This window comes from Eriocheir sinensis, chromosome 33 (assembly GCF_024679095.1).
Source record: "Eriocheir sinensis breed Jianghai 21 chromosome 33, ASM2467909v1, whole genome shotgun sequence".
NCBI lineage: Eukaryota > Metazoa > Arthropoda > Malacostraca > Decapoda > Varunidae > Eriocheir > Eriocheir sinensis.
The window spans coordinates 11,083,276-11,103,551 of NC_066541.1; the positions used below are offsets into that span (position 1 = coordinate 11,083,276).

General features: G+C 42.6%; 1 protein-coding gene across 1 annotated transcript in view; it reads right to left on the reverse strand.

The window, feature by feature from the left end:
* Positions 1 to 9,014: 9,014 nt before the first annotated feature.
* Positions 9,015 to 20,276, reverse strand: part of LOC127006721 (protein sickie-like) — a 71,091-nt gene continuing 59,829 nt past the window's right edge. Inside the window, exons 2-3 of the mRNA XM_050876964.1 lie at positions 11,417 to 11,534; positions 9,015 to 9,201 (exon numbers count right to left, since the gene is read on the reverse strand). Coding sequence (XP_050732921.1) covers positions 9,122 to 9,201; positions 11,417 to 11,534 — 198 coding nt within the window. The 3' untranslated portion in view covers positions 9,015 to 9,121. The remainder of the gene's footprint in view (positions 9,202 to 11,416; positions 11,535 to 20,276) is intronic.

A 20,276-nucleotide genomic window follows, 5' to 3' on the forward strand; every position in this document is an offset into this window, starting at 1 on the left:
CTCCCTTTCCTTTCTTTTTTCCTTACTTTCTTCCTTCCGCCTCACGTAGTATCAGCAGTAGTAGTACCAACAGTAGTAGTAGTAGTAGTAGTAGTAGTAGTAGTAAGAATAGTAATAGTAGTAGTAAGTAGCTTCATGAGTAAGAATAGCAATGAGCCAGCGAGTAATTAAAAAACAATCATAAATAAGCGACTTACTTCATTGGCGGGTGAGACTTATAAATAAACCTAGAAGAAAAAAAGTGATAATCAAGTTACGGTCTTACGAATAGCACGGAGGGTCTGTTTGTCTGTCTGTCTGTCTGTCTGTCTAAACGATATGATCACCCTCTCCACCACTACCACCAACACCACCACCACAAAATCAACCAGAAACTATCCATCGCTAACACTATTAAACTCAAGGATCTTTTTTCTTTTTTTTAATCGCACATCGTAAAACTGCACAAGGGACTAATATCGCAGTTTCCCCTCAAGTGTTTTCTGTAAATATACACAAACGTCTGCCTATCTGTGTGTGTGTGTCTGTCCTAATGTGTGTGAATGAGAGAGGAGCAGGGGTGGTGGTGGTGGTGGTGGTGGTGTTGATAGGTGGTGATGGTGGTGGTCATGCGTGGGTGGTGATAATGTTTGCTGTTGGTGATGGTGGTGATGGTGGTTAGTAGTTGTAGCTGTTGTGGTGATGATAGGTGGTGGTGGTGGTGAGGGGTGGTGGTGTCGGTGGTGATGGTGGTGAAGATAATTGTGGTGATTCTATGTCTCTCCTTTTCTGCCTCTATTCTTTCCATTTCTCCCTTCCTTCATTCCGTCTCTCCCTCCTTCCTCCGCCTTCTATATTTCCTCCTTCACTTTCTTTTGCTCCTTTCCTTCCTTTTCTCTCTCTCTCCATTCTACGTTCTTATCTCCCCCATTTATATAATCTCCTACTTTCATCTTTCCCATCTTCCTTTCCTCTTTTCCCTCTACCCTCTATTCCTCCTCCACTATATGACTTACATACTTTACTCCTTTCAACCCGTCCATCCCTCCTACCACTCTCAGTCTCTCCTACTTCCCACTCTCTCCTACTTCTCTCTTCTCCCTCTCTCCCTCCCTCCCTTCACAGTACCCTCGCGTGCGCCCGGCTGGGTACACTTGGTTCTGGGCCGCCGCGCTGACCTCTGAGAAAACAAATAAGACTGCATCAACGAGGGTGTGTACCGAGAGGAGCACCGCCAACAGGACAAGTGGAGGCGGGCGCTGTTTGTTGTTTGTTGAAAACCCCGGCAAGTAAGATTAACCCGGTGCTGCGGGGATCAGGTTTCTTAAAGGCCCCTCTAAGCGAGAAAAATGAGAAAAAAAATCATCACCAACAAACCATTTCATAATACTATATATCAATGCATTTGTGATCAGTTTATGCATCATCTGTTTTGGGGGGTTTACATGATGGCGGAAATTTGGCCAGTCGCTGGTACACGGTAAAGCCACAAATTTGACCCGTCGCTGGTACACGGTAAAGCCACAAATTTGACCCGTCGCTGGTACACGGTAAAGCCACAAATTTGGCCCGTCGCTGGTACATGGTAAAGCCACAAATTTGACCCGTCGCTGGTACACGGTAAAGCCACAAATTTGACCCGTCGCTGGTACACGGTAAAGCCACAAATTTGACCCGTCGCTGGTACATGGTAAAGCCACAAATTTGACCCGTCGCTGCTACCGGGTTAAGGAAAGACTTGCGAATGCGTTACAGCAGGGAAATAAAAGGAGGAGGAATTGGTTTAACGGGAATCTGACTTGCGTATTTTTAAACATTTTGTGACTCTTTAGAAAACGAAGGATAGTGTGACTCTTTCCAAGCGGACAAGTGAGATTATAAATAGACTTATGTATGTGTTATAAAAGGAAATTGCTTAACGTGAGTCTAACTAATATATTCTTAAACATTCCGTGACTCTCTAGAAAACGAAGGATAGTGATGTTGAATCTTTCCAAACGGACAAGTAAGATTATAAATAGACTTGTGTATGTGTTATAAAAGGAAATTGCTTAACGTGAGTCTAACTAATATATTCTTAAACATTCCGGGACTTGCGGAAACACCCACACTAGGAAAAGAAAGAAGGATATTGACTCTTTCGAAACCGTCAAGTGAGATTAGGTACAGATTTGTGAAAGTGTGAAATTGAAGGGTTTTGTTTAACGTACATCTAACTTATATATCCTCAGACATTTCAGGACCTCCACTCTAGAAAATGAAGGATATTAACTCTTTCCTAACCGTCAAGTGAGATTTGGAATAGATTTGTGAAAGTGAAATTGAAGGACTTGTTTAACGTGAATCTAACTTATACATCCTCAGACATTTCAGGACACTTGTTTAACGTGAATCTAACTTATATATCCTCAGACATTTCAGGACTTACACCTCCACTCTAGAAAATGAAGGATATTAACTCTTTCAAAACCATCAAGTAAGATTTGGAACAGATTTGTGGTGGTGGTTAGTAGTTGCAGCTGTTGTGGTGGTGGTGGTGGTGAGGGGTGGTGGTGTCGGTCGGTAGTGCAGGTGGTGGTGGTTTGTTGTGGGTGGTGATGGTGGTAGTGGGGGTGATGGTGTTGGTGGTGAAGGAAGATAATTGTGGTGATGGTGGTGGTGTTTCGTGTTTTGTTTTACTTGAATCCCAAAAGACCCATATTCTAAATCGTTTCAGATCTTACACACCCTCGTTTGGCAAGGCTTTCGTATAGATTTTGGGTATAGGATTGGACTTGTGAAGGCGTTGTGGCTTCGATATATTGCACGTGAATCTACTCAGACCCATATCCTCGAACAGTTTGGGGCTTACGCACTCCCCACATTTGATCGCTTTCGTAGACGTTGTTGTGGGTGGTTTTATGAGCCCCATGCCCAGTTTTACAGTCCAATAGAGCAAGTTTGTAAGCTACCCAACCAAACACAGAATACGACGAAAATTCCTTGTAGCTTTAGTGTTTGGCGTTGATATAAAAAGGAGTGAGCTTTAGGAAACAGCACAGGGAATTTCTTTTATTAGTATGGTATTGAGTGGAAATAACCGATCATTGTGGAGAATATAGTTTGGTTTGGGCGCTTACAATGACTCGGTTTTGGACTGTCGAGCTGGCCATTAGTGATAGTCTGACAAGGCTTCTGCATAGGAGAACCCGACTAATCTCCTTTGTGTACTTAAAATGTTTGTTGCGAGAGCCGAAAGCGTCTGAGAAAACAACTTTATCTCTTGTTGTTTTCTGATGAAGTAAATAATTCTTGTTGTTCTGGGATATTAGGGAAATGGGCCAAAGTCCTCCATAAATTGAACTGTTGACACGTTACACCGAGGCATATTTTGTCCTAACACATATTTACGATTATTTCTCCCTATAATTTCACTCCCATTCGCACGACATGGATGCAGATTTATGTTGCCCTCTCGAGCACTAAATATATAGAAAGGTACTCAAGAGAGCGACCAACATTTTCTATTTATGTTTTTCCGTCCACATAAATAAATCTTCCTCAGCTCAAAATAACAAGAGAAAACATCGTCGCTATAATTTAAAGGTAACAGGTATCGGCTAACAGGTTAAGGCGAATACGCAGCGAGATAACATTTGGAAAGAGGACACAAAAAGGCGCCGGGCTGAGACGCGCAATAAATACACTTCATGGGATTAAAACGAGACTGAAGATAAACGTCCGCGCCGGCTGAGTCTTGTGAGTGACCCCGTGACCTCTGACCTCAGTTTGACCATATTTAGACCCGCTGCACGGTGACTAGAATACACACACAGCTCAGTGGTTAAAAGCTCTGCGCTGCCAGACATTGAGGCCTGACAGACGGAGGTTCGAGCACTGTTCAGGTCAGGATTTTTTCCGCTGACAAAGAGTGGTTACTGTCCCCCTTGAGCAACGGGTGTGGGGTGTGGGTCCCAGCAGTACCCAGAGACCGACTATATTGAGACTTGCTCTTGTCGGAAAGGTACTTGCTGGCGATGACGAGTCCAGCTCACACACACACACACACACACACACACACACACACACACACACACACACACACACACACACACACACACACGTATACATATAAGCCCTATCAAGACAGGAGTTTCAAGATTGTTCTGCACGTAAACTGGATCTTTTTTCTTTTTCTTTCATTTTCCTAATTCCTTTTACCTCTATACAGGAGAATGTTGGGGGTCCTTTTTTTTTTCTTGGGGGGATGGGGGGGGTATGTTCTTGGTTTGCCTCTTTATGAGAACATGTTGCGGTCATACTTTTCTTTTTTATTTAAGTACCCCTTCGATATATCTTTTACAGTAAATAACATGAAAAATCAATCTTTACCAGTTCTTCCCCCCTGGGCATCTCACCTCTCCAGCCACTTCAAATTGACGATAGAACATAAAACCAACACAAATATAACAGACAAGCCATAAAATTTAAAACTGGAAGACAAATAGAACAAAACTTAAATCAAGAAACCATGATACTAATGTCTTCAAGCTCGTCAATAAACTTGCAGACCACAACAGGTGATAAAGATGAATTTTAAAGAGAAGTTAATGCAAAGACGCCATTATCATAGTACTAGTTCTTCGAATAAGTACATTTCTCTCTCTCTCTCTCTCTCTCTCTCTCTCTCTCTCTTCCTTTCTTCTTTGCTTTCTCTTTCTTCTTACTTTTCTTCAGTGTTTTCTTTCTTCCTCTTTGTATTTGCACTGTTTTATCTCTCTCTCTCTCTCTCTCTCTCTCTCTCTCTCTCTCTCTCTCCAGGTAAGGATCGTCAGGTGATATCTCAGGTAATCAGGGGGAAGATCTCACCCAGCCACGCCAGGGACTCACAGCGGAAGAAGACGCCCGTTGGGAAGGTCAGGGAAAAAATAAGAATAAAAATATGCGACCACCTCAACCACCACCCACAACCAACACTAAGACCAACACCACCATGATCCACAACCACGTCTACAATCATAACCAAATTCTAGCACCACTACAACTACCCACAACCACCCCCACCTACTACAACCACCCAAAGCTACCCACACAGCCACCACCGCCACCTACTACCACCACCACCAAAACTATCTACACAGCCACCACCATCATCTACTACATAACTACAACCATCAAAACTACCCACACAGCCACCACCCCCATCTACTACCACCACCAAAACTACCAACACAACTACCACCACTACCACCCACAACTATCACCCACCACTACGAGCACCCCCCCCCCCATCACCATGACCCACCACAGCCACCACCAACACCACTTACTTGCAACACACGTAACACGAACAGGGCGGAAGAAAAAGATTGTTCACATTTAAGGGACAAAAAAAAAGATGAAAAAATGTGACCACGACCTCTACCTACACGACGAATCTGACAGCAACAACAACAACTGCTACTCCCCTGAACCTGCAACACCTGTAACACTAACACGGCGTAAAAAAAAAAAAAAGATTTGGTGGGCGACATGAAAAAAATCGAAGAATGTGACCGCTACCACCTCCACTTATAAAAAAAAAAATAAACACCACCTCAACTGTCACTCATCAAAACAACTATTACTACTGCCACCACCGCTACTACTACTACTACTACTACTACTACTACTACCACTACTACTACTACTACTATTATGGACCTTCAGCCAAAATTCTTCTCGAGTGTTTCTGAATCCTACTCAATCTTACTAATTCTTCCTGATCAGCTCTCAAAAGATGTCTGATTCCAAGGTAGCTTTGAATAGTGTACGAAAGGGGAGGAGGTGCGGAAAAAAAGGAGAGAGAGGGGAGGAGAAATAAGGGGAGGAGGCGAGAAAGGGAGGGAGGTGAGAAATTTAAGGAAAGAAGCATCAACGCCTAACTATTCTTCCCTCAACATATATTTCAGTTTCCCATCAAAATGAAACTGGGCTGAACGAAACTTGAATAAACGCAAATACCTTACCGAAGAGAGAGAGAGAGAGAGAGAGAGAGAGAGAGAGAGAGAGAGAGAGAGAGAGAGAGAGAGAGAGAGAGAGAGAGAGAGAGAGAGAGAGAGAGAGAGAGAGAGAGAGAGAGAGAGAGAGAGAGAGAGAAAATTATCTGAGGTGGTAAGTGGCAGGGGGAAGACAAGCGTAAACAGCATTATTCCACCTTTCCCTCATGTGTGTGTGTGTGTGTGTGTGTGTGTGTGTGTGTGTGTGTGTGTGTGTGTGTGTGTGTGTCTGCTTCTCGTCCTTCTTAACACCTGTCACCTGCCTACCGTCACCTTCTCCTCCTCCTCCTCCTCCTCCTCCACTTCCTCCCTGTAACCAATCATCCTTAACCCACGACTAAATTATGATGTTGTAGTAGTAGTAGTAGTAGTAGTTATAGTAGTGGATTTGAGAACAATATAAAAAAACAAAAACAAGAAGAAATGAAATAAGAAAAAAATACCAATGACATCAACACTAGAACCAACACGATCTTCTTATCACAACCCACAAGAACAATAAACAACACAATCACATCAATACGTACACAATCACATCGCACGTACATACACACCAACCAACGTGATGCACACACATACACTCCCCATCCCGTACATACACACATACCATACAATCTCCCTATACACACACATATACGCACACACACACACACTCAAGATAGCATAAACACACACAAGGGCCCTTCTTAATCATGTATACGAGCAAGATGGGACGCTTAGCTATCTTGTTATATAGTCGAAGGTTTATAAATAGGGTCTTTGCGTTCAGGTCGACGGGAGACACCTAATCACCACCACCACCACCATCACCACCACCACCACCACCACCACCATTATCATAAACACAACCTTCTTCTGATACCACCCGAGAAGAGGGTAGGATAGGGTAAGGGAGTATAAAGGAGGGTAAGGAAAGGGAAGGGAATGGAAGGGAGGATAAGGGATAATAAGGGAGAATAAGAGTAGGGAAGGGTAAGGATGGGTAAGGGAGGGTAAGGGAGAGTAAGGAAAGAAAAGGAAGGGTAAGGGAGGGTAAGGGAGAACAAGGAAAGGGAAGGTAGGGTAAGGGAGAACAAGGTAGCGTAAGAAAGTGTAAGGGATATTAAGAAAGGGGAAGGGAGTGTAAGGGAGTGAATTGAAGAGTAAGGGAAGGGAGAGTAAGGAAGGGTAAGGGAGAGTAAGCAAGGGTAGGAGAGGGTAAGGGAGGGTAAGGAAGGCTAAGGGAGGGTAAGGAAGGGTAAGGGAAGGTAAGGAAGGGTAAGGGAGAGTAAGTAAGGGTAGAAGAGGATAAGGGAGGGTAAGTTAAAGTATAGTAAGGCAAGATAAGGTAGGTCAAGGCAGGGCAAAGTGAGTGCAGCATCCAACGTACCCTCACGCAACACACACACACACACACACACACACACACACACACACACACACACACACACACGTCACCCGCCTAACAGCCCGGACTGATAAGGTGAAGAAGGCGAGAACGAAGATGCTCGAAGTTCACTTTTAATGGAGGTGAAGGGGCGTGAAGGGCGCTTGAGGGGGGGGGGGGTAGTAGTAGTAGTAGTAGTAGTAGTAGTAGTAGTAGTAGTAGTAGTAGTAGTAGTAGTAGTAGTAGTAGTAGTAGTAGTAGTAGTAGTAGTAGTAGTAGTAGTAGTAGTAGTAGTAGTAGTAGTAGTAGTAGTAGTAGTAGTAGTAGTAGTAGAAGAAGAAGAAGAAGAAGAAGAAGAAGAAGAAGAAGATTGAGAAAACAAGGTATAAGTTTCAGGAGAGAATTAAAACCTATTATAAATACCGTACAAGAGCGCGCGCGCGCGCGCGAGAGAGAGAGAGAGAGAGAGAGAGAGAGAGAGAGAGAGAGAGAGAGAGAGAGAGAGAGAGCACACTCAGCTTACTCCCACCTTGAGCAGGTAAATTGGGTGCTGGCTTACAGGTGAGAAGAGATAATCATTAGTCTGAAGGTGATGGCGATGATAAGGAGGAGGAGGAGGAGGAGGAGGAGGAAGAGAAGCATGAGGAAGAAGAGAGGCAGAAGAAAGAGATAAAAGAAAAAACAATAGCAACGGAAAGTTTGAAAGAAAAGAAAAAAGTGAACAAGAAAAGGAAAAAGAACTAAAACAACGAGAAATTTGAAGAGAAAGAAAAATAGGAGGAAAAAAAAGAGAAGGAAAATAAATACAAGACTAAAAACGAGAATAAGAATAAAAAGAGACGGAATACAAGAAAACAAGGACGAAATAAAACTGGAAAAAGAAGAAGAAAAGAACCAGAAGGAGAAGAAGAAAGAAGAAGGGGAGGAAGATAGACACAAAAACAGACAGAATAATCACAAGCCTTCACCCTGTACTTACCATTTACAAGATAAGAAAAAGAAGATGGAAGAGGGGAAGAAGAAAGGAAGAGGATGAAGACGAAGGGACACAAAAAAACAGAGAATAATCGCAATCCTTCACCTTGCATTCACCATTTACAAGATAAGGAAGAGAAGAAAGAGGAGGAAGAGGAGAAGAAGGGAAAAAACGAGAGAGATAAAGACATTCAGAAGATAAGAAAGAAGAGAAGAAGGAAGAGTCGAAGAAGATAGGAAAGAGAAGGAGGAAAAAGAGGAGCAGAAGGAACAAAAAAAAAGAGAGAGAAAGATAACTTCAAAGTCACAAAAACAAAGAAAACTCACAAACTAAAGAAAAGGAGGAGAAGGAAAAAGAGAAAGATAAAAGGAAGACACACAAAAAAGAGAAAGAATACTAAAAACGGAGGCTTAGGAGGAGGAGGAGAAGAAGAAAAAAAGGAAGAAAAAGAAAAGGACAAAAACAGACAAAATAATCACAAACTTCCATTTTGTTTTCCCCATTTACAAGATAAGGAGGAGGAGGAGGAGGAGGAGGAGGAGGAGGAGGAGGAGGAGGAGGAGGAGGAAAACCAAAAAAAAAAAAGAAAAAGAAAGACAAAATACCACAAAAGAGAAAAAAAATACTGAAAATCGGAGGGTTAGAAGAATTAGCAAAAGGAAAAAAAGAAAGATAAAGAAAGACACAAAAAGAGAAAGAACACTAGGAAACAAAAGGTGAAGAGGAGGAGGAGGAGGAACAAAAAGAGGAAGATAAATAGAGAGAGGCACAAAAACAGGATAATCACAAACTTTCATCTCGGGTACTCACCATTTGTGTTGAGTTCTTCGGCTTCTTGTTGATATCAGGTACTTTCTGCCCGGCTGTGAGGGAGAGAGAAAGGGGGATATAAGTGGCATGTTCTCTTCTTCCTCTTCCTTCTCATCATCATCATCATCATCATCATCTTCCTCGTCTTTTTTCTCCTCATATTTCTTTCTTTTCCTCGATTTCTTTCTCATCAATATCCTCTTTTTCCTCTTATTTCCTCTTTCCTGCTGCCCCTCATCCTCTGCCTCTTCCTCCTCATCTTCCTCGTCCTTTCTCTCTCTCTCTCTCTCTCTCTCTCTCTCTCTCTCTCTCTCTCTCTCTCTCTCTCTCTCTCTCTCTCTCCTTTCTGTCTTCCCTGTCTTCCGTCTTCACTCCCTTCCGTCACCTCTCCCTTCTCCCTTCTCCCTTTTTATTACAGTGGCACCCTCCCGCCCTTACACAGTGCCTCGTAGTGCTACATAGTTTCGTTCTAGTGGGTTACAGTGGTGTACAGTTGGTTACAGAGGCACAGAGGGAGAGGTCTTTGTAGAGAGGATGAAAGTATATATATAGTGAAAGGGAGAGTTTTTGTTGTTGTTGTTGTTGTTGTTGTTGTTGTTGTCTCTGTTGTTTGTTATTTCCGCGTCTAGTCTTATTATTTACTTTTTCTTTCATTTCCTCTCTTCATTTTTTTTTGTTCTTCCTCATGTTTTTGTATTTATTCTTGTTCTTATGTATTTTTTTTTTTTGCCCCTTTGGACCCTACTTTATCAATCTTTATGTTCCTCCTTCCCTCCTCCCCCCTCCCTCCCTCTCTCCTCCTCCTTCCCTCCTTCCCCCTCCCTCCCTCTCTCCTCCTCCTTCCCTCCTTCCCCCTCCCTCCCTCTCTCCTCCTCCTTCCCCCCTCCCCCCATCCTTCTCCTTAACGCCCCCTATATACGGCAATTCTGTGGTCTCCTTGGCCTGTCAATAACGTGTATGTGCCCCTCTCAAAGCCTTAATGCTGGGAGATCTAATCCTATTCCCGCGTCTGTCCGTCCTGGCGTGTGTTATCCTCTCCCTGTCACTTGGAGCTCTTCCCTATTAGCCTGGATTTCTCTCTCTCTTTTTTTTTTTTTTTTTTCAATTTTCCATGGCGCCTCGAATCTCTTGGGGAAAAGTTGCTAAGAACGTTAGTCGCTTATCCGTGTTATTTTTTTTTTCTCTCTATTACTGTCTAAAGTATCTTATAAAAGTACCGCATAGAAGGCCGATACTTAAATAATCACTACTTCCTCCTCTGTTTTAGATAAATTAATCTTTAATTCGTGTTTTAGGCCTATATCCCTCTATAACTGTATTATCTTCACAATATTTACAGTGTTTTTAAATGTTGAATTATTTGTGATTTGGGATACTATTTACAAGAGTTACAGCATTTAAATGTGGAATTATTTACAAATTGTGATGTTATTTAGAGTAGTTGCAGTATTCAAATGTAAAATTATTTGGATATTACCGATACTATTTACAGTATTCAAATGTGGAATTGTTTAAGCTTTACTACATTATTCACAGCATGTAGAATTATTTCCCCTTAAGAGTGGCGAGGTCCCCCGAGGCCCAGGGAACACATTGGTCCGCCGCAATGGGCGTCAATGGGGCCAAGTGACGCTGATTCGCGGTAACAGGATTACGCGGACGATCACCACCCGGGGATTTTTTTGTCAATGGGATTATGTGCTAGGAGGAGGAGGAGGAGGAGGAGGAGGGGAAGGAGGAGGAGGAGACGGGCAGAGGAATGGGGCAACATGAGGGTCAATGGTCAGTCTTTGATGGCTAACTTTCTCTGTCTCCCTCTATATCTGTATGTCTATCTATCTGTCTATTTATCTATCTATTTACCTATCTATCTATCTACCTGTCTATCTATCTGTCTGTCTGTCCATCTTTGAAAACATTCAGAGTAGAAGTCAGTAAATATGTCTGTATGTCTATCTGTCTATTTATCTATCTACCTATCTATTTATCTATCTATCTACCTGTCTATCTATCTATCTGTCTGTCCATCTTTGAAAACATTAAGAGCAGAAGTCTGTAAATAATCATTGTTATTCCTATACTTATGACCTTACGAAACAATATAGAGGTGAAGAAAGAAAGTTGAACAAAGTTATAAAACATATTTTTGCCCACAACAGAACCCTTTAAACAGTAAACAGGAAAGAAGAAGAAAGAGAGAAAGTTGAACCCAGACCCATATAATAAAACACGTAAATAAAACAACAACAGCCTCTCTGATATACTCACTGACAGCCTCAATGACCTCGGCCAGCACCACCCCGTCCGTGACATCCGCCTGCAGGTCGTGGATGTGGCGACGACTCCTCGACTTGTCCAGGTAATGGTTCGCCCAGTCCGTGTAGATCTGTCAGGGAGAGGGAGGGAAAGAGTAAGTGGGCGTGCGTAACAAGGGAGTAACGAGAGGGAGGAGTAGGTAACAAGAGAGAGGGAGGGAGTAAAAAAACAGGGAGAGGGAGAGGGAGAGTTAGTAGCCGTGCGTAACAAGGGCGTAACGAGAGGGAGGCGTAGGTAACAAGAGAGAGGGAGGGAGTAACAAGACAGGGAGAGGGAGAGAAAGAGTAAATGGCCGTGAATAACAAGGGAGTAAGGAGTGGAAAGAGTGGGTAACAAGAGAGAGGGAGGGAGTAAAAGACAGGGAGAGGGAGAGAGTGGGAGTAAGCAAGCAGAAGGGAAGAAAAGGGAGTAGTGATCAATTAGGGAGACAGGGAGAGTGATGAGAAGGGAGAGTATGAAAGAGGCGAGTATAAAGAGGAAGAAAGATTGAGGAAGACAACGAGGACAGGGAAGTGGAGGTGGAGAGAATGACACACACACACACACACACACACACACACACACACACACACACACACACACGCACAGTCACGTAGGCCACAAAATATCACAAAAAAAAACACAAAATCACAATACATCATCCACAAAACCATCACTAACAACCTCTTATCTAGTAAACACGATACACAAATGAACCCCTTATACAGGTAACATTAAATGGCCTTCACTTTCAACACCTTAATTACCGACTCACCTGAACACATCCTCCCCCTCATGTGACATCCGAGCTCTGATACCCCGGAAGGAAGTGAAATGGAAGATGGCAACCTCCTCCTCCCCCTCCCCCCTCCCCATCACCCCCTCCTTCCCCCCTCCCTCCCACCTGCCTCCCTCCATCTCCCTACATCTCCACGTGCGTTCTAGCGGTTTTTTTGTATTGCGTTATATTGCTTCTTCTCTCCTGTCCTTTTAAACTTATATACTCGATCACCTGTTGCTTATTTAGCGTTTATCTTTTTTCATGTGGAAAGAAGAAGAAGAAGAAGAAGAAGAAGAAGAAGAAGAAAAAAAAAAAAAAAGTAGGTGTGCTTTTAGGAGTTGGAAAGAAGGGAAGGTAGAAAAGACGTAAAGCAGAAATGTAAATAGGAAAGGAAATGATAAAAGGCTAATGGGTCTTATAGTCAGGATAACGTGAAACAGGACAGACCACGTGACACTAACTACCCTGTCACACTGTTAGGCCGTCATGCTGTAAGAGAAACCACCATCCCTTACCCCCTTTTCCCCCCTCCCTCCCCTTCCTCCTTTCCCTTTTCCCCTCTAAACAACCTGACAAGGCTAACCACTTAACAAATTATATCAAGAGGAACGAGAAAGGAGGTGACAGTGGTGGTGATGGTGGTGGTGATGATGGTGATGGTGATGGTGGTGGTGATAATGGTGGTGCTTATGATGATGACGATGATGATGGTAGTGGTGTTGGTGGCTGTGTTGTTGATGTTGACGGTGATGGTGATGATGATGGTGATGGTGGAGGTGGTTAAAGAGGCAGACACTAACATAAAAAGAAAGATATTAGGAGGGAGAAGGTTACACTGCCAAGATACTAATGGGAGGAGGAGGAGGAGGAGGAGGAGGAGGAGGAGGAGGTGGAGGTGGTCAGAGCAGCAGACTCTTACGTGTAATCAACGGTCTTGATACCTGTGAGGGAGACGAACGAGGCACCATAACGCGTGATTAGGGGAGCAGGAAGAAGAAGAAGAAGAAGAAGAAGAAGAAGAAGAAGAAGAAGAAGAAGAAGATGATGAAGAGGAGGAGGAGGAGGAGGAGAAGAAATTGGAAAAGAAGAATGAAAACTATAAAAAGATAAAATGAAAGAAAAAGAAAAAAGAAAATAAAGGTGAATTAGAGAAGAAAGCGAGATCAAGAATAACAGCAACAACAACAACAACAACAACAACAACAACAACAACAACAACAACGAGATGATGATGGAGAACAAAATAAAAAACATAAAAACAAGAGCTAAAATAAAAGAAATACGAAAGAAGCAAAAGAGAAAAAAGCACAAGAACCAAAAAAAAGAACAAGAACAAGAACCAGAAGAACAATAACTAGAACACGAATAAGAATAAGAAAAACAAGAACGAGAACAAGAAAAAGAAAATGAAGAACAAGAACCAGAAAAAACAATAACAAAAACGAGAATAAGAGCAATTAAACAAGAACGATAATAAAAAACAATAACAAAAACAAGAAAAAGAAAACAAAGAAAAAAAGATTGTACAGAAGACGAAAAATAGAAGAAAAAAAGAGGATCCCTAAAGGTCACTGTGGTCACACCTTATCACCTGTCCACCTTTCCCGCCCAGGTGACCCGCCCACTTTCACTGATAATGATGACCACTAATTCCACTAATACCGCCTTTTTATGAGCCGGATAATGAAGTCGTGGAGATGGCATTATAGGGGAGGAAATGGGGTGGGTAAGAAGGAAGAGGTGGGCAGGGGAAGAGGGAGGGTAGGGGTGGGTAGGAAGGCAGAGGTAGGCAGTGGAAGGGGTGAAGGATGGAGGGGGGAAGGGAAGGAAGGGATGGAAAGAGAGGAGAGAAAATTGAAGTGGAATTGGGTGGGATAAGGGAGGAGGAATATGGGTGGTGTAGATAGGAAAGAGGAGGAAAGGAGATAGGAAGGAGACGAAGAGGAGGCAAAGAAGGAGTATGGTATTGACGGGAAGGACGAAGAGTAGAGGACTGACAGTGGAAAGGGATGACAGGTGGACAGGAAGAGAGAAAAGAGATAATAAGGTAAAATAAGATGGATGAAATGGCCAAGAAAAGTGTAGAAAGAAGGGAAAAGAAAAACAGTGGAGGTGGTAGAAAGAAAAGGGAGGAAAAGAAAGAAAAAAATAACGGGAAGGAGGAGGAGAGAGCAGAAGAAGAAGAACAAGAAAAAGAACAAGAAGAAACGCTAAGAATAGAGTGGAAAGCTATGGGAAGGAAAATAAGAGTGAATGACCGAAGGAAGGAATACAAAAAAATCACAGGGAAGGAAATAGAAGTACTGTACAGAATTAGGCGCTTAGCTGCTGTGCCCATCTACGACTCCTCAAAATTACAACATGGAGAAGGATTAAGAGAAGAAGCCAACAGACAAAACACGGAAATAAAAAGAGAAAAGAATAGAGATTAAGAAGAATAATTAGTAAAGCTTGTGACACCCAGCTCCTGTGCCATCTCCGCCTCTTCAAACTAACAATGTATAGAAGAAGGATTAAGAGAAGAAGCCTACAGAAAAAACACGGAAATAAAAAGAGAAAAGAATAGAGATTAAGAAGAATAATTAGTAAAGCTTATGACACCCAGCTCCTGTGCCATCTCAGCCTCTTCAAACTAACAATGTATAGAAGAAGGATTAAGAGAAGAAGCCTACAGAAAAAACACGGAAATAAAAAGAGAAAAGAATAGAGATTAAGAAGAATAATTAGTAAAGCTTGTGACACCCACCTCCTGTGCCATCTCCGCCTTTTCAAACTAACAATGTATAGAAGAAGGACTAATAGAGGAAGCCTTCAGACAAAACAAAGAAAGAAGAAAAAAAATAAAGATTAAATAGAGGAAATAGTGAAGCTTAAGGCGCCCAGCTGTTACGTTCATCTCCGTCTCGTCAAACTAACAACGTATACAAGGATGAAGACAAAAATCCTACAGAAAGAAATATAGAAAGAAAAGAATACAGGTTAAGTAGCGAGAATAGTCAAGCTTGTGGCGCCCAGCTGCTGTGCTTATCTCCGTATCTTCAAACTAACAACTAAAAAAATAATAAAGAAGAAAACAATGTAAGAAAATAAGACTGAAGGACTAAGAGAAAAATAACACAGAAAAAAAAATAAAGGAAGAAAGAATAGAGATAAAATAAGGAAATAGTGAAGTTTATGGCGCCCAGCTGCTGTGCTCATCTCCGTATCTTCAAGCCCAATGTCTTTAAGATTAAGAGAGAAAGGCAGACACGAGACAAAACACACACAAAAAAACGCACATAAATAACAACACGAGCTAAAAACAGCAACAAAAACAGAATAAAAGTCGGAGCAAATAAACGTCTACGAGGTGCTACCCACTAAGCCATCTGGCGGCACACACACACACACACACACACACACACACACACACATAGGGAGGGGGAGGGGTTGAATGGCCGGGTTATGGCGACAACTTGGAGTATTAGGAGAAACTGTGAGGAATGAGGAAGAGGAGGAGGAGGAGGAGGAGGAGGAGGAGGAGTGAAAAATACACAAAGAACTAAAGAACAACAAATAAAAAAGATAGAAAATAACAGAAAAAACAGGAACAAGAGCAGGAAGAAAAATACATAAAGGAAGGGAAGAGGAAGAAAAAATAAATTACAGAAGAAAGGAACAAGAGAAAATACACCAAAAGCAATAGAAGAAAGGAAGAAGGAAGAGGGAAAAGATTTATAGGGAAGTAAAAAGGAAGGAAAAAAAATAAACAGCAACAGAAACACCGAAGAAAAAGAGAAAAAATAATGTATAAGGAAACAAGAGAAGGAAACAAAGGAAAAAATATCATAAACAGCTGAAACAAAGGGGAAGGAAGGAAGACAGGTATGCTACAAGAAAATAGAGGAAGCAAATGAAGGAAAAAACAGAGAAGAAAAGAAGAGAAGGAAATGATTCTTAGAGGCAACAGAAAGGTGCAAGAAGGAAAATAAAAACAGACGTAGAAGGAAGAATGAAAAAAAATGTATAGGAAAGTAAGAGAAGAATAAGGAAACAAGGAAGAAGAAAAAGCCAAAAAAAAGCTGTAAAAGAAAGTAAGAAAAACAAATCTCGGAAAAACATCTCACAGGCAATAAAAACACAAAAATAGAAAGAAAAATAAAGGATAGAAAAGAGAAAAGATGTAAACGAGAGTAAGAAAACAAAACATAGAGGGAAAAAAATCCCATGGGCAATAAAAACAAAGAAAGAAAAATAAAGAAAAATAAAGGACGTCAAAGGAAGAAAGGGAAGGAAACAACACCATCTAGGTAAGAGAAATAAGGAAGAAGGAAGAGAGAAAAAGGGAAGCAAATAAAGGGAACGAACGACCCCCTTAAGGAGCCAGATTGAGGGAGGGCACGTGGCTGGGATGGTCAGTGTAGGAGTCCCCGCCAGCCTGTGTCCTTCCTTCCCTCCTTCCACCCTCCTGCCGGCGTGATGAAGGAGGCAAGTTGGGCTACAGTTACGGCGCCCTCGTTGTGTTATACGTTAGGCTTCACTTATGGCCCTCGATGTGTATTTCCAGACGCCTTCGACACTCCGACATCAAATATTTCAAAAAGCCACAAAGGTAATTAGTCGAGTTTCCAAGAGTGTGTGTGTTCCAAGACACTTTCAGTTCTCACAAAAAAAGAAGAATTATAAGTTTCTCATTTTTTATTTTTGTATTCACGGTACAGAAGCCTTGTTAAACTATCAACAGGCTTATAAAACTACACACCCTGGAAATACCCTCTACCACAACTTCCACGAAAGCCTTACCAAATGTGTGTGTGTGTGTGTGTGTGTGTGTGTGTGTGTGTGTGTGTGTGTGTGTGTGTGTGTGTGTGTGTGTGTGTGTGTGTGTGTGTGTGTGTGTGTGTGTGTGTGTGTGTGTGTGTGTGTGTGTGTGTGTGTGTGTGTGTGTGTGTGTGTGTGTGTGTGTGTGTGTGTGTGTGTAAGCCCAAAAATGTTTGAGTGCTACTGGTCTTTCGTCTTGTGTTGGTAATAAAAAATAAGTAAGTTCATGGAGTCTTGATTCTATTCGGTCCTCCATCTTATTTTTGTGGTTATGAGAGAAAAGTTGGGTTAGAATTATCACGCCTTCGTTGTATTTGTTATAAGTTCGGTTTCACTTATGGCCTTCGTCTTGTGTTGGTAACAAAAAAAAAATGAGTTCTTGGAGTCTTGATTCTATTCGATCTTATTTTTGTGGTTATGAGGGAAAAGTTGGGTTAGAATTATTACGTCTTCGTTGTGTTTGTTATAAGTTCGGTTTCACTTATGGCCTTCGTGTTGTGTTGGTAATAGAAAACTTCCTGAGCTATTATTTTCTAGTTGTTTTCCTTTTTAGCATAATAATTTTAGCATGATTTAGCATAATTCTAAGGAGTCTCGATTTTGTGTGTGATGATATGAATTATAAAACAAGATACGTCCCCTGTTTTGTTCTGGCTGAAAAATCTTTATAAATATGAAAAACCTGCCGTGCTGAACTAAAACTAACATTTGGTCTGACTTGAAGCATCGTCACTCGCCCCTCCCTCGGTGTGGCCGCATAAAAACAAACACATTCACGCACGCTTACATTATTCAAATTCCTCAACGTCCTCGACAAAAACCTTCAATTCTCTTTCTGCTAAAACCGAAGAAACGCCCAACTCAAGGCCGTATGGTAATGGGCTTCTTTTTTTTTTTTTTTTTTTTTTTTACCTCGCCACGCACGGGCACACCCAAAGCCTCGTGGTGATGATATTGGTGGTGGTGAAGGTGTGCGTGCAAGGAAGTGGTGGTGGTGGTGGTGGTGGTAAGAGTACTGGTTGTGGTGGTGGTGGCGATTAGGGTAGTGGTGGTGATATTGAGAGGTGTGGTGTGGTGTAAGTGATGGTGGTGGTGGTGTGGTTGTGGTGTGAGAGATGGTGGTGGTGGTGGTGGTGTGGTTGTGGTTGTGGTTGTGGTAGTGGTGGTGGAGGTGGTGGGTCAAATGCCTACTTATCCATGCCTACTTATCCATGAAGGTGAATATTCAAAAGTAAATGAAGTAGAAGGAGGAGGAGGAGGAGGAGGAGGAGGAGGAGGAGGAGGAGGAGGAGAGGCTTAAAGGCATGAATGACAGACAGAGGGGAGGGAACACACACGTGGCCTGTATAGTAAACAGAGAGAAGAGAAGGAAGAAGGAAAAAGAAGGAAGTAGGTGGGGGAATGAGAGAGAATGGGGAGGAATGAGAAAGAATGTGGAGGAATGAGAAAGTATATATGTGGAGAAGTGAGAAAGAATGTGAGTAAATGAGAGAGAATGTGGAGGAATGAGAGAATGTGGAGGAATGAGAGAATGTGGAGGAATGAGAGAATGTGGAGGAATGAGGGAGAATGTGGAGGAATGAGAAAGAATATATGTTGAGAAGTGAGAAAGAATGTGGATTGAATGAGAAACTATGTGGAGGAATGAGGGAGAATGTGGAGGAATGAGAGAGAATGTGGAGGAATGAGAAAGGATGTGGAGTGAATGAGAAAGAATGCAGAGGAATGAGGGAGACTGTGGAGGAATGAGCGACAATGTGGAATGAGCGTTGTAGGTAATCCAGGGCGAAGGAAAGGGGGAAAGGGAGGGAATGAGTATTAAAAGAAGGAAGAAAAGAGAAAGGCAGAAGTTAAGAAGAGAGAGAAAAGAGAGAGGGTGGAATGCGGGGGGAGGGAAAAGAATAACATTAAACGATAAAAGAGAGACAAGAATAGATGAGAAGGGGGAGAGAACGATGAGGAGATAAGAAAGGGAGGAAGGGAAGGAATGGAAAGAGGGTACAGAGGTGTGGGAACGAAGAGGAAGGGAGAGGAAGAGGAAAGGAAAGGAAAGGAAGGGAAGAGAAAAGGAAGGCAGAGAGAAGAAGGAAAGAAAAGGGAAGGGAGATGAAAGGAAAGTTCGTGAAGAGAAGGAAAAAAAGGAAGGGAGAGGAAGGAAAGAGAAAAGGAGGGGAAAGGAAGGAAAGTGGAAGATCGGGAAGAGAAAAGGAAAAATGGAAGGGAGAGGATATAAAGAGAAAGGAAATGGAAAGAAGGGGAGATGAAATGATGATGAGATGAATGATCGTGGAGGAAAAAAGGAAGAGAGTGGAAGGAGATATAATTAAAAGGAAGGGAGTGTGTAGGTTACTAGAGGAAGAAGGGTAAAGAAAAGGAGATGAAAGGAAAGATAAGGAAGAGAAAAGGAAGAAAGGAAGAGAAGAGAGAGGAAGGAAACATAAACGAAGGGAAGGGAAGAGGGAAGAGAGAGTAAAGGAAGGAAGAGAAGGAAAGGGGAAGGAAGGAAAATGGGAAAGGAGCCAAGAATGACGTTTGAGAGAAGGCAGACGAGTGTGTGTGTGTGTGTGTGTGTGTGTGTGTGTGTGTGTGTGTGTGTGTGTGTGTGTGTGTGTGTGTGTGTAACAAAGCGCTTTCTGACTCCCCTACCACTTCCACCCCTGCCATCAACCCCCCCCCCCCCCCTACACACACGCACACACACACACTCACACGCATGCGGGGAAGGTCGACGGAATAGCATTAGCATTTTAAACCAAGCGCCTCAAGCCTCCGATGTAGACTCAACGCGGCCTGAAAATCCCACGTAAATAAATGTAAACAATGAAGGTAAATAAACAATGGGGAGTTTCCAATAGTTACGGAGAGTGGCGCGCGCAGAGCCGGGCCATTATGATAATCCGAGGCGCCTTAATGGAATCGAGGCGCGAAGGGACCGGGGTAAAGGGAGTCACCGGCGCCATAGTGCTCGCAGGAACGTATATGCTGACGGAGGAGGAGGAGGAGGAGGAGGAGGAGAGGAGGAAAAGACCTTGGTTTGGAGGGAAAGTTTGGGAAGAGGAAGAAAAATAAATGCTTGGGAAATTAATAAAAGTAAAGTAAAAGGCAGTGAAGGAGGAAGAGGAGAAGGAGGAGGAGGAGGAGGAGGAGGAGGAGGAGGCGGAGGAGGAGGAGGAGGAAGTGACCTTGGTTTGGAGGGAAAGATTGCGATGAAGTCTGGGAAGAGGAAGAAATATAAGTGTTCTGGAATTACAT